At 40.1% G+C, this 15,047-nt stretch overlaps 1 protein-coding gene across 2 annotated transcripts in view; it reads left to right on the plus strand.

Annotated features, from left to right (window-relative positions):
- CCDC83 (coiled-coil domain containing 83) overlaps positions 1–15,047 on the plus strand; it is a 72,214-nt gene that overhangs the window by 35,449 nt on the left and 21,718 nt on the right. For both annotated transcript variants that reach the window (XM_025357402.1, XM_025357403.1), the window contains exons 6-7: positions 6,264–6,355; positions 9,918–9,986. In XM_025357402.1, coding sequence (XP_025213187.1) covers positions 6,264–6,355; positions 9,918–9,986 — 161 coding nt within the window. The remainder of the gene's footprint in view (positions 1–6,263; positions 6,356–9,917; positions 9,987–15,047) is intronic.

A 15,047-nucleotide genomic window follows, 5' to 3' on the forward strand; every position in this document is an offset into this window, starting at 1 on the left:
GTATTCAACTTTGGGGTGGTAAAAACATTTATATATTGAATTACTTGCTGGTCAAGCCATGGGGCGCAGCCATAAGAAAATGGTTGTTATGGGCTTGTATTATTTTCCATTAGTTTTAGGGACTTCTCTTAACCATCCAGGTAGCAGCAGCCACTCCACCAGGGGAACTATTAAAACATGTTGGGGACCACTAACTAAACACAATGAATATGAGCAAGACTCCTAAATCAATCTATCTGAAGGCTTACTACCATCATCCCCTCTTTTTCTCCTACCTTCTACACAGGTTTCCTTCTTTCATGATTTTCCTGGAATTCTCCTCCAATGATTACGGGGTTTGTGTTAGTTAGGCTGCTTTATATGCAAAGAACAGAGATAGACTCAGGCTATTGTTGGGCGCTGGGAGGTTGCTGTAAGTGAAACAGGATATTAAAACTTTTTGAAGTCTCAGTTTACAATGAGGTGGCAAAATGAGATGAGATACCGCCACATAGATTTGCAATTTGATGAAGAAGAAAACCAGTTTCACACCTTTGACCATCGAATTCCAGTCTACACAAGAAGTTAGAGAGGAAAAGGTTGTTAGAAATTAGGGGACAACTTTTGAAAAGAGCTCTTGGTGTGCTATCAGTCCTACTCTTTCCCCCACCGAGGAGTAGATAAAAGGTAATTCATCCTCCATCTGAAATCTGGGTGAAAGGTCTTCAGAGAGATTTCTCAGATGGTTCAGTATGTGTCCCCTATAGTTTGGGCATTCAGGTCTAGTTTATGACTCATCCCTGAGAAATCTAGGGAATACATGGCTGAGGAGCTAACGGCACTGACAGCAGAACACAGAAGAGATGGCTGTTGCCCTGGGCTGGGCCTGCACTCCCGAGTTTGTCAGGGCAGAGAATGGAGGAGTGTTTCTTGTCAACTTGTTATGAGAGAGTGTTGGGGAACAGTCATGTGGAATCTTGCCTGAGACAGCTGACTAGGGTGTTGGGGGCCGGTGATAGGTCCCCAACAGAAAAATAGGGATTTTGTTTGTGTGGGAGGGGAGTACAGAATTGAAAACCAGGGACCAACAGAAAAGTTGTTACCAACTTCTAAGGACAGTACTTGCCCTGGATCAAGGGAATGCAGATGAAATACCATTTGAAATGGGAAGCTTGTCCTCCAAAGAACCTACTAAAACACTCCCATGAGACAATGCATCAGCCTTAAATGCCATCTAGGTCCAGAAAGTGGACATGAGCTTGAGACAGTATCAGTCAAGTGAGAGCTTTCTTACCGTTTTCCATACTCCCCTCTTCCCTTCAGCACTGAGACAGGAATCATGGAAGCTCAAGGCAGAGGAAATGGCAGCAGGCCCAAGTTAGGAAAGGGGATTGGCATAACTCTGAAAGAAGCTTAAATTGTTCCAATATTCTGGACATATTAATTACTTGTTGGAGGACCTTTTGTACCACAAAGAAACCAGAAGTGATAGGATTTACCATATATTTTATTGAGCAGAAGTCAATAGCCTCACAGTATGAGTTTTAAAGGAAAGAGACAAAAATTAAGTTGCTTGACTTCCCAAGAGTAATGCTTATTGGCTGTAACACAAATAGGAAAGGGAAGACTGAAGACAGAATAATATCAGCGGTGGTTCTAGGCATGGCTCCTCCCCACATTTCTCTCCCCTGATCTGTGACTGTCCCTCTCACTGAGACCACTGCTTTGCTCTGCATACGTGTCCCCCTTCTCTTCTACTTCCCACAGAACAGTTCTTGCAGTATTCTCCAGCCCAGTTCTAAAGACAGCTGGTGCCATCATCCACCTCATCAAAGATGACCAACAGTCTTTGTCAATGCCACCTCATGGGTCACCAGTCAGCCCCGGCACAAACTGTTCCTCAGTCACCTGCCTTATTCAGCAGCCTCCGCTGAAACCCAGGGGTGGGAGCAGAAAACACTTAGATCTGCTTCCCGGAACTTTAGCTAGAATGGGATATTGGGATACCAGTATAGAAAACAGTCACTAATATATCCAGGCCAAGGCTACTTCTCAATAAAAGGAAAAGGAACCTCAGATTAAGCCCAGGAATACAGAAGGTGAGAGGTTATTACAAGTCATTAGATAACTACAGTCACAGAGCATTTTTATTTTTGTCCTTTACTGGGGCACAGGACAGGGATTCTTAAGAGTTCTTTGTACACTAACAGTGAATTTTTTAAAATTAGGTTCAAGACTCCTTACAAAAAAGTAACATTGATTCTTTGAATGTTACTTTTCTTCCCTCTAAAATCAGAGTCCCTAGGTGATCTCCAAGAGGACTTATATTTCTAGCATCTGCTTATCCATGTCTTGTCTAATCCTTACAAGTTCCCTTGAGTTAGATATAATTAGGCCAGTTTAAAGATAAGAAAACAGAGGCCCAGAGAAGTTAACTGCCTTAACCAAACTCACAATGTTAGTAACAAATGGAACAGGGATTTGAACCAAGATGTGTTAGGCCCCAAATCCATCTGCTTCAAATAGTCCCCTGAATCTGATTCAGTGAGTTGGGGCGGCTCTAAAGAGATTGCTACCTGGCCAGTGTTTCTGCTAGCTCCTGCTCAGTTTGCTCCAAAAGGGCCTGAGAAGAGGCCACTGCCACAGGAGAGGGTCACCACAATGGAGCTATGTGACCCCAGAAGTCAGAGAAGAGTAGATAACAAAGCTCTCAACAGGCCATGGAGGAGTAAACCAAAGCAGAGCCAGACAGAGCAGGAAAGGCAGAACAGTGCAAAGCAAACTTTAGCCAGTACAGTTTGGGGTCAGCTTCTGGGAAAGGACCCCATTAGATGGGATGTCTGAGAAGCAAGGAGTCTTCTGTACAGTCCTAATCTCCCAAGCTCCCACTTGCAGTGTCTGGAGCTTTTACAAGGAGACTTTTACATGCCCCCACTTTCTTTGGCTGCATTCACCAATAAATGATTGTTACCAGAAGCATCATCTGAATCACAAAGGGTAACAATGAGATTCTCACATTCACCCTTGTGCTGAATACTGCGTTTTTTTTTTTTTTTTTTTTTTTGAGACGGAGTCTCGCTCTGTCGCCCAGGCTGGAGTGCAGTGGCCGGATCTCAGCTCACTGCAAGCTCCGCCTCCCGGGTTCACGCCATTCTCCGGCCTCAGCCTCCTGAGTAGCTGGGACTACAGGCGCCCGCCACCTCGCCCGGCTATTTTTTGTATTTCTTAGTAGAGACGGGGTTTCACTGTGTTAGCCAGGATGGTCTCGATCTCCTGACCTCGTGATCCGCCCATCTCGGCCTCCCAAAGTGCTGGGATTACAGGCTTGAGCCACCGCGCCCAGCCGAGTACTGCGTTTTTAAGAAGAAAAACGGTCCATACAGTTTTATATGGAAGTTAGAAGAGAATCAAATATGAATATTGCTTTTTCAGTATTAATAAGGCAATAGAAAAAGCTACATCTTTAGTCAGAGTGTATTTAATAATCTATTTTTAAATTATTTATAGCAAAGAATTAATATTTCATGTTATCAAGCTCCAGGTTTTATGGTTTCTTTTAGATGCTAAGAATGTAAAATCCATTATGCTCCTGATCCATTGCAACTTTTAGATTGATTATTGTGTTTTGTAGGGTAGAAGTTCAAATAAATAACCAACATTAAGCTGATGGGCTGGGGTGAATTGAAAAAAGAAATTCCATCAGAAATGAGTTTGAAAGGATTAAAATATTCATGAGATTAGTTTAAATAAGTAAGAAAAATGCAGGCTGTATAAACGGGAATATGTAAGTTGGAATAATAAAGCCTTCCACTTCTTATTCTCTAGATGTCAAATTAGACTAACTCCAAAAACCTAATGAATTCTTGCTTATGAACTACTGCCTCACTCTAGTCCATCTCTGTTAGAGGCAGAAACTGCCCTCTCCTGACCACCTTTTCTGGCCACCCCACAAGTTAGGAGAATGCTCCCTTTCTCTCTCTCTACTCCCTCTTCCCTTCCCCACCAAAGCTGCCAGAGAAGAGGAAGAGCCAATATTTGCTTTCTGGTGCTGAAGCCTCAGATCACTGCCCACCAAAGACTTGCAGTTTACCAAGTTTGATTTTCTTCAAAATATTTTTTGGCATATATTGTGTCCCAGGGATACAGTAATGAAAAGATATGGAAGACAAATGTTTACTTTCTGCTCTCAGCATTTTCATCTAATAGGAGAAACTGCTATGCTAGTACAAAGTATAGATGAGGGCTGAATAACTCTTGCCCAGCTCTCTGGCCAGAGTTCCGGTGGTAGATGCCTTAGTTGGGCTCGTGGTCAATTGAAAGACCAGACCTGCAGATGTCCTTCCCTACAGCATAAAATCCCTGAGGGTTCTGCTTTGGCTAACTTGGTCTGTGAAGAAAATTTTCCCTTTGAAACAATGCCCTAAGTCAGGGGTCCCCAATCCCCAAGGCCACAGACCAATATTAGTCTGTGGCCTGTTAGGAACCGGGCCACACAGCAGGAGGTGAACAGTGGACAAGCAAGTGAAGCTTCATCTGTATTTACAGCCGCTCTGCATCACTTGCATAACTGCCTGAGCTCCACCTCCTGTCAGATCAGCAGCAACATTAGATTCTTTTAGGAGCGCGAACCCTATTGTGAACTGCACATGTGAGGGATCTAGGTTGCATGCTCCTTAGGAGAATCTAATATCTAATGATCTGTCACTGTCTCCCATCACCCCCAGATGGGACCATCTAGTTACAAGTAAACAAGCTCAGGGCTCCCACTGATTCTACATTATGGTGAGTTGTATAATTATTTCACTATATATTACAATGTAATAATAATAGAAATAAAGTGCATATGTAATGCACTTGAATCATCCCAAAACCATCCCCCTTTCCCACCCAGTCTGGGGAAAAATTGTCTTCCATGAAAACAGTTCCTCATGCAGAAAAGGTTGGGGACTGCTGTCCTAAATGGAAATAAGGTTCTATAGTACTGTTAGTACAATACTGTTGTTTAGCTGTAGAATAAGTTTAGTAAGCCTCTGAACCTGTCCAGAAATCTAGCAGCCATGATTTTCAACATCCTTTGTATGGAAAAACACTTTCTGAATTCCAAATAATTGTCTGCCTATGTTATATAAATAAAGCACAACTAATGGGAACATATAACATGGAACTAATAAAACACAACTAATCTTGATTTTTCCTAGATTAACTCATTTGGAGTAGTACAGTTTCCTCATTTTTCACATTGCTGACTACCTAACTCAGTCCCTGATTACCTCCTCAAAAAAAGCTTTCTCTGATCACCCAATCTAAAATTGAGAATTTTAGTTTTTCTTCCTCACATACATCACCACTTGAAATATTATTTATTTACCTGTTTACTTATTTATGATCTGGCTTCCCCATTAGAATGTACATATCACAAGGACAGGGTTTTTTTCTGTCTTAACCAGTAATATTTGCAGTGTCTTACATACTGTTTGGCATACAGAAAGAACTTGATAGTTATTTGTTGAAAAAAGGAGTGAACAAATTGGACTTATCTGTCCAGCTTTCTTATTCTCCATTCTTTAAAGCAGCCTTGCTGTCACAGTGTCTCATAGTCCTTAAGAAGGAATATTGATTACATGATCTCCAAGCATCTTTCAAGGCCTAAAATTTTATGATTCTTTGTTCTCTCAATAATGACATTTGTGAGCATACGAAAATCTTGAGAGGACAGAGAATCCTGTGCTTCATTTTCTGTCTGTCTTTCTCACCTGAGCCTAACTTATGACCAGGTCTATCACCTTTCTCAGCACCCTTACTCCCTCCCTACTCACCTCTCCTTGTTCTGTCTTTCCTGCCCCAGGAAACACATGCCAAGAATAATCGAAATCTAGTTAGATGAAGTCAGACAGAATGCTACTCGAATAGATAATAAAGTCTTCATATTTCTGTTGTGGAGTAGTAAGTTGTGTGTATGAAGGGTAGACTGCCACACAAATGCTAAACTGTTTGAAATTCTGTCTTTGGAGAGACAGTCCTTTGAAAATACAAATGTTCTTGTGTAAGAGGTCTTAAACTAATTCACATTAACGTATTAGTAAATTCTTAGAGTCTATCTTCCAATTGGAAGAACTAGATTCTTCAGTAAAAATGTACCCTGAAAATTCAGAAAAAAAAATGTGTAGAAAGGAGAACTGAGGATGATGGAAAATAAAATTTACTGACATCATAGTTTTACCTAGAATCAGCCTTGATAAGGCTTTTAATTTTCTTTCTTTCTTTTTTTTTTTTTAAAAAAAAAGAACACTATAAAATCACTTTGGAAGATGCTAGAAAGAAAATAACCAAAGAAACTTTGTTGCAACTGGACCAAAAGAAGGAATGGGCCACACAGGTATAATTCAATTTTCTTAAAAACAGAACAAAACAAACATTTTTCTGCTATTTTTTCTTTGGGTATATTATAGTGGTTAAGAACTTTGGATAGATTCTCAGATTTGGGATGCTCAACCTGTAATAATGGCCGTAACACAATATTAAAATAAAAGTTTTGAATGATTTAGAAAATGAAATATAATTTGTCTAAAAAATACTTTCTTTTATATCCAAACCTAGGAATGTGGATTCTGAAGGTAGACAGTTTGAGTTCAAATCACAGTTCTACACTTACTGGCTGTATAATGAATTTGTTACTTAGCTTTTCTGGGCTTCTGTTTCCTAACCTATAAGATGGAGAATAATACTAGTATTTACCTTAAAGAAATAGTGTGAGGATTAAATGAGATGATTTAAGTACTATAATCTCTCACAAGAAACAAGAGCTCAGTGAATTTTTTCTTTTTTCTTTCTTTTTTTTTTTTTTTTTTTTTTCGAGGCAGGATCTTGCTCTATTGCCCAGGCTGGAGTGCAGTGACACAATCACAGCTCACTCCAGTCTTCACCTCTTGGGCTCAAGCAATCCTCTCGCATCAGCCTCCTGAGTAGCTGGGACTACAGGTGTGTGCCACCACTCTTGGCTAATCAGTGAATTATTAATCAGTTATTTTTTTAAGTATAAGAAATATAGGTTGAATATCCCTTATCTGACACATGTTTCAGATTTTGAATTTTTTCAGATTCTGGAATATTTGTATCATACCAGTTGAGCATCTCAAATCCCCAAATCCAAAATCCAAAGAAGTCCGGGCTGGGTGCAGTGGCACTCTCCTGCAATCCCAGCACTTTGGGAGGCCAAGGCGGGTGGATTGCTTGAACTTAGGAGTTTGAGACCAAGCTTGGGCAACAGGGCAAAACCCTGTCTCAGCTAGTCCCTGCTCAGTAGTGCCAGCTACTTGGGGCACTGAGGTGGGAGGATTGCTTGAGCCCAGGAGGTCAAGGCTGCAGTGAGCCGTATCTGCACCACTGCACTCCAGCATGGGCAACAAAGTGAGACCTTGTCTCAAACAAACAAACAAACAAAACTGAAAAAGTGAAATTCTCCACAATCTGAAATTTTTTGAGTGCCAACATGATGCTCAAAGGAAGTGTTCATTGGAGCATTTCAGATTTCAGATTCTCAGATTTTGCATGTTCAACCTGTAATAATGGTTGTAACAAAATATTAAAATATAAGTTTTGAATGAATTATAAAATGAAATATGATTTGTCTGAAAAGTACTTTCTTATATATCTAAACCTAGAAGAGTATACTCTACATTGCTGGCACTTTAAAAATTTGGGACATAATATATTTTTGAGGCATAATTTTCAATCTTATATGTTCTCTAATTCCTTTGTTTTTACACAAAATACCTGAAAAAAAAAATTTCTTTTTAACAGTCTTGACCTCTTTTCAAACTATCCTCACCTCGGCGAGGTCCCCACTGAGATTGTCTGTTCATCTGGGACATTCTTTTCTCAGAATCATAAACATCTGGTCTTTTTTCAAAAAGGTTCCTTACTGAATTTCAGTTGCTGTTATTTGTTGCATCCCTGTTGGTTTAGTTGTTCTTTTAGTCTTACTCTCTTATTGCATTATTTTTACTAATTTACACAAATACAGAAGGTTTTGGAAAACTGATCAGCAATCTGTTTGCTCATGCAATTCAGTCACTTTGTAAGTGAATCTGACTCACTCACATGGTGAAATCAACCATTAAGTAATCTGACCATAGTTAAGATGATTCAAAGTAGATATATAGGCCAAATAAGCATATAGCTTCAAGCATATATCATGAGGACTATTCTAAATATTCTTTCAAACATTTCACATTTAACTCCCTCAGCAATCCAGTAAACTATAGAGACTTGCTAATGAGGAGACTGGAACAGAGAGAAGTTTTATGACTTGCCCAGAGCAAGTGGGAGAATCCAGATTCATTTCAGGAGGGCTCCTTCAGATCACTGCTCCTAATCACTAAACTATACATTTTCTTTTCTCCACATAATGTCAAACACTCACATGCTTGAATGAATTTTCCTCATTTTAGCTGGCTATTTTATCATACAGTTCAACATCCTATAATCACAATGCTGTGCAACCTCAGATGCACATTAGAGTCACCTGAGAAATTTTTTTTAACCCAGGTGATGCCTGTATCTCACCCATAGAGAAGGCTGATATATTGCCCTGGGATGTTGTGTGGGCTTCTGGATTTTTCAGTGCTTCTAGGAGATTCAAATGTGTAACTAAGGTTGAAATCGCCGATCCACTGTTAGTGAATCCAGCCATTAGCCAATTAACTTCAGTTGGGAGTAGCTTCTTGCTTTTGTCCAAATGAAATTCTATGTTGGAGGAAACTAGAATTATTAGTTGTAGCTGGAGTATAAAAATTCCTGGCTCCTAAGAAATATAGGTCCACTGGTAATTTAAGCATGACTTAAAGAAAAATTTTTATGGCAAATCTTTCAACTCTTAAAGACTTTAATAGGGCTGTAATCCCAGCATTTTGTGAGGCCAAGGCGGGTGGATCACTTGAGGCCAGGAGTTCAAGACCAGCCTGGCCAACATGGTAAAACCCCGTCTCTACTAAAAATGCAAAACTTGGCCAGGCATGGTGGGAGGCGTCTGTAATCCCAGCTACTCAGGAGGCTGAGGCAGAAGAATCTCTTGAATCCAGGAGCAGAGGTTGCAGTGAGCCAAGATCACACCACCATACTCCAGCCTGGGTGACAGAGCAAGACTCCATCTCAAAAAAAAAAAAAAAGACTTTAACATAAATTTACCCTTAACACACTTTTCAATCATTTCTGTCCATGTTTATGATCTAGATTATTTTTCTTAATTTTTCTTCTTTTGGTTGTGCCCTTCAGTTACTAAATATTGAACTTGTACCATGGTATCCATATAAAATCATCTTGCAGAGAAATATAGTTGGTTATTCACTATAAAATTCTTTTCAATATCCATGTAATTGAAAATAAATTTATATTTTATGAACCTACTGACAAAGTAAGACATTTTTGCCTTCTTTGTCTAAAATGCCTTTCTTCAGGAGACTATCCAGCTACAGCCTATCCTGAAACTACTTGCTGTTAGATTTATAAATATGTATGTTGTTATTACTGACATGCAAAATCTTTTCAAATTAAAAAGATAGTAATCTCTTCATGTTTTTGCTATATGTTGGATTATGTCTGTGACTATAAACTTAAAGAATGTTTGATCACTGCAGTTTAACCATCTGAATTGTGAAACATGATTTCACCATAGCAGTCAGATTTGGTCACAATGGAGGTCAATTGAATGGTCAGTTACACATTGTCCAGTTCTCCAAATCACCTATAATAGACAGTGTAAATCAGAAAAAGCAATATAATAGGATAGTAAAGAATGAACAACCAAACCAAAAGTTCTTAAGTATGTTCCTAAAGTAATTGCAGACACAATCTAAATGCAGGTTAACTGCACATCACTGTTGCTAAAATTATGAATCAGCATGTGGCAACTCTTCCTTAACCCGGAAACTTTCTTTCAGAATGCTGTAAAGCTCATTGACAAGGGCAGCTATCTAGAGATCTGGGAGAATGACTGGCTCAAAAAAGAGGTAAGTGGAATTTATCAAAAGCAATTTCTTCGTTCTCACTTTTTTTAAACTAGAAATGACTTTTCATTATGAACTGAAGTCATGAGAAAAGCATGGTACCTTGACTGATTGAGACAAAATAAAATTCAAGTGGAGTCCTCATCTCACCACAAGCTGTTACTCAACAAATATCATAAATAATCTCAATAATAACCAAAAAAAAGTTGGGGTTTATAATTCACACAGTAAACTCAAATGTGCAAAGTTTCTTTATGTCCTAAAACTTGATTTGGTCTTCCTCATGAGCCTACTTCCTCCTGGGTGATGGGGCAAGTCTAAAGGACCATTCTAAGCTGATTCTCTGCTGGGTTAAATTGCCTCTTTTGGATGACATGGTCTCCTTTGGTCTGTACCACTGACATTTGAACCAGATAATTCTTTGTTACGAGGTACTGTACTGTTTTCCCTAGATTGTACATGCCGGTCCTCTGCTCTTACTTCCATATCTCCTTACCCTCATCTGTCTAGAAAACTCCAACTCATCCTCAGGCTTGGACTTTGATTACCAATTTCCTTGTGAATCATTCTGTAATCCCTCCAGGAAATCTTGGGTGCTCCTTCCCCAGTGTTTCCTTACTTTATTGTAACTCTTGCTAAAATATGTTGAAATTGTCTATTTATGCATCTGTCTCATTAATACACAGAGCAGGCTATAGCTTTTCAACTATATGTCCATGGCACCTGATAAATAATCTGTGCTCATTAGTTATTGAATGAATGAATGTCAATGAATATAGATATACTCATTGAAGGCATTAATCAAATAAACAGCTTAGATCATAGGTGAAGGAAGCAGCTAGGTTAAAACCTTTGTGAATTGTTTATTGTAGTTCAAGATGGTAGGCTGCATCCTACCTCTCCTGAGGGCCCACTGAAATAAAATTATAAAAATTATAAAAATACAAAAAGAACTCATCCACAAAGAGAACAAGAGGAGTTAACTAGCAGGTGAGATTTCAGAAATCTTCTGAAAGACAAAAAGCAGATGTGAGAGTATGTTGTTGGATGAAACGGGAAGCTATTACTTGGGCCAGATGTTACAAGAGAACTACAGAGGATGTGCAAAACTCAATGTTTTTGGAAACCTGGGAGAGTCTCTGCTCAGAGTCTGTGTGAGCTATAGATGGTGGGAATGGGAACTGAAGCAGAAAACAAGAGGGTTACTTGATGGTCTGAATAGGGAACATCTGTATCAGTAAGCATCCACCATCACCCTCTACAATTTCCCTCACATACCACCAAAGTGTTTACTTTTGAACTAAGAACCTGATGACTGTCCTCTGAGAACACTAAACAAATTATCAGATAAAGGCAAAGGTTTCTAGTGTAGACATGAGATATTTCTGTGCCCCACAGAAAATCCTTCCTATGTTGGCATTTAGGAAGCCATAACCTAATATCCCTCTCCTGCCTTCTCATCCTTTGGGATTTGCCAGTTCACACCACCTGCCATACCACATACAGTCTCCAGTCCACATTCCCATTCAGAGGAAAAATTTGGTATGAAAACAGACCTGTTTACACAGTGGTGGGGAAAATCCATGCCATTCCCTAGACTTTTCTTTAATATAAATAGACATCCAAGGACCACCAGGCATTTGAATACATTTAGCACAACAGAAGAGAAAGACCAAGTGAATTAACAACAAAATAAAAAGTAAACAATAACAACAAAAACAGCCTGTGGAAGAAATAGAAAAAATTTAGGGAACTGTAAAGGTCTTTTATTAGTATAATCAAAAAAATCTGGCCAGACATAGTGGCTCACACCTCTAATCCCAGCACTTTGGGAGGCCAAGAAGGGCAGATCACTTGAGGCCAGGAGTTCAAGACCAGCCTGGCCAACATAGCAAAACCCCATCTCTACTAAAATTACAAAAGTTACCAGGGCAAGGTGGCGCATGCCACCTTGGGAGGCTACTTGGGAGGCTAAAGTATGAGAATCGCTTGAGCCCAGGAGGAAGAGGTTGCAGTGAGCCAACATCCCATCAGTGCACTCCAGCCTGGGCAACAGAGTGGAAAAAACAAAACAAAACAAAAGCTGGCCAGGTGCAGTGGTTCACACCTATAATCCCAGCACTTTGGGAGACCAATGCAGGCAGATCACTTGAGTGCAGGAGTTTGAGACCAGCCTAGGCAACATGGTGAAACTCCATCTCAATATATATATATACTTTTTAAATCTGAGAAGGTATTTTATTTATAGAACAAGATGTTTTAAGAACAAAAATAAAATATAAAACAGGAAAAGACCAGGCGTGGTGGCCCACACATGTAATTCCAGCACTTTGGGAAGTCAGTGCAGAAGGATCGCTTTAGCCCAGAAGTTTGAGACCAGCCTGGGCAACATAGTGAAATCCCATCTATACAAAAACTAGAAAAGTTAACCAGGCATGGTGGTGAGCACCTGTAGTCCCAAATACCCCAGAGGCTGAGGTGGGAGGACTGCTTGAGCTCAGCAGGTCGAGGCTGCAGTCACCTGTGATTAAGCCACTGCACTACAGCCTGGGCAACACATTGAGACTCTGTCTCAAAAATAAAATAAAATAAAATAGGGAACAGAGAACAACTCTCAAAACAGGGAAGACCACAATACAAAAAAAAAAAAAAAAGGAAGAAAAATAAGAGACATAGAGTACTAATGTAAGATGTACAATATCCAACTAATACATAGCAATTTCAGAAAGACAGAATAAGAACCAGAGCAGTAGCTCACTCCTGTAATCCCAACACTTTGGGAAGCTGAGGTGGGAGGCTTGCTTGAGCCCAGGCATTCAAGACCAGACTAGGCAACAGAGCAAGATCCTGGCTCTACAAAAAATAAAAGAAAATTAGCCAGGCATGGTGGTGCATGCCTGTGGTCCCAGCTACTCAGCGGGGCTGAAGTGGGAGAATCACTTGAGTCCAGGAGGTCAAGGCTGCAGTGAGCTATGATCACACCATTGCACTCCTGCTTGGGTGATAGACTTTCTCAAAGAAAGAAAAAAGAAAGAAAAAAGGGCAAATAGAGGGAAGAAAATCATCAATGAAATAATAGAAGAAAATATCAGGGTTCTGAAAAGGACATGAATTTTCAGAACACCAAGAACAAAAAGAAAATCCTAAAAGTTTCTGGCAGAAGCAGGTGGGGGTGGGGGTGAAGTTAACTACAAAGGAATAAGACCAAAACTGACATTTTGATTTTTTCAATAGCAAAGTTCAGATGAAAAATTATTTTTAACTTGGAGTTCTATACTCAGCTAAACTAGATTAAGGACAAATAAAGCTATTTTCAGAAATGCAAGGGCTCACAATACTTCTCATGCTTTCTCAAGAATTTACTTAACCATGTATGTCAGCAAAACAAGAAAGTAAACTGATGAAGAGAAAAACAGGAAACAGTATACTTCCCAGTATACCAGGGAAGAAGTGTCTGAGGATGATAATTATGTTGCAGGCCTAAAAAGCATGCCGTCCAAGTTGAAACTGATCTCAATCCCAGGCTCTAAACCCACATATTCAACAACCAGCTGTGCAACTCCACCTAAATGCACCACAGACATCTCAAACTCCTAAACTGACTGCATCTTCCCTTTTTCCCAGAACTGCCTCCTCTCCTACTCTATCTGTCCCACTTAAGGATCCCACCATTATTCAGTCACCCAAGCCAGAAACTTGTGAGTTAAGTCACCCGCTGTGTATACTCAGGAGATTTCTTCCAGGACCCCCAACCCCACCCTGCCACTTATACCAAAATCCAAGCACACTCAAATCTGGCAGTCAGCCCTGCAAAGCCCATGTTTATAGCATGGGTTATAGTATAGTATAGCATGGGTTATAGTATATAGCATGTTTATAGTATATACCTCTGTATAGGCAGGTTTTGCATCCCAGGAATACTGCATTTTTTATCTGTGTTTGGTTGAAAAAAACTGGCAAGTTGGCCAGGTACAATGGCTCACGCTTGTAATCCCAACACTTTGGGAGGCTGAGGCAGGTGGATCCTGGCCAACATGGTGAAACCCCATCTCCACTAAAAATACAAAAATTAGTCATACATAGTGGTGGGCACCTATAATCCCAGCTACATAGGAGGCTGAGGCAGGAGAATCACTTGAACCTAGGCAGCAGAAGTTGCAGTGAGTTGAGATTGCACCACCGCACTCCAGCCTGGGTGGCAGAGCGAGACCCCATCTAAAACAAACAAAACATCTGCATGTGTTGTTCAAGCACTATTTTATTTTTATTTTATTTATTTATTTATTTTTGAGACAGAGTCTTACTCTGTTGCCCAGGCTGGAATGCAGTGGCATGATCTCGACCCACTGCAACCTCTGCCTCCCAGGTTCAAGTGATTCTTGTGTCTCAGCCTCCCAAGAAGCTGGGATTACAGGCACATGCCACCATGCTCCGTCTAATTTTTCTTTTCTTTTTTTTTTTTTTTTTTTTTATTTTTAGTACAGACGGGGTTTCGCCATGTTGGCCACGCTGGTCTCGAAATCCTGACCTCAAGTGATCCACCAGCCTCGGCCTCCAAAAGTGCTGGTATTACAGGTGTGAGCCACCATCCCCGGCCAAAGAGCCAACTATTTTAGAAATGTTCTTTTCACTCACCACATTCAGAAGGCCTCCAAATCCCATCAATTCTACTTTGACCACCTCTCCTTCTCTGCCATCGTCCTATTTCAGGCCTCATTATCTCTCACCCGGATCTTTCAATTGTGTCTTACCTGGTTTTCTTTCCTGCCTAGACTGGAATCTTCCCTTTTCTCCTTCACACTGCCTCAGAGTCCTCTTTCTAAAACATAAACCTGCCTGTAGTCCCAGCTACTTGGGAGGATGAGGCAGAAGGATTGCTTGAGCCCAGGAGGTGGAGGTTGTAGTGAGCCAAGATTGTGTCATTGCACTCCAGCCTGGGCAACACAGTGAGACTCTGTCTCAAAACATTAAATTAAATTTTAAAAAAATTTAGAACTTAAATAAAATAAATGATTAAATAATTAAATACTTAAATAAATAAATGAAACATAAACCTGGTCTTGT

The sequence above is a fragment of the Theropithecus gelada genome, chromosome 14 (genome assembly GCF_003255815.1).
Source record: "Theropithecus gelada isolate Dixy chromosome 14, Tgel_1.0, whole genome shotgun sequence".
Classification (NCBI taxonomy): Eukaryota; Metazoa; Chordata; class Mammalia; order Primates; family Cercopithecidae; genus Theropithecus; species Theropithecus gelada.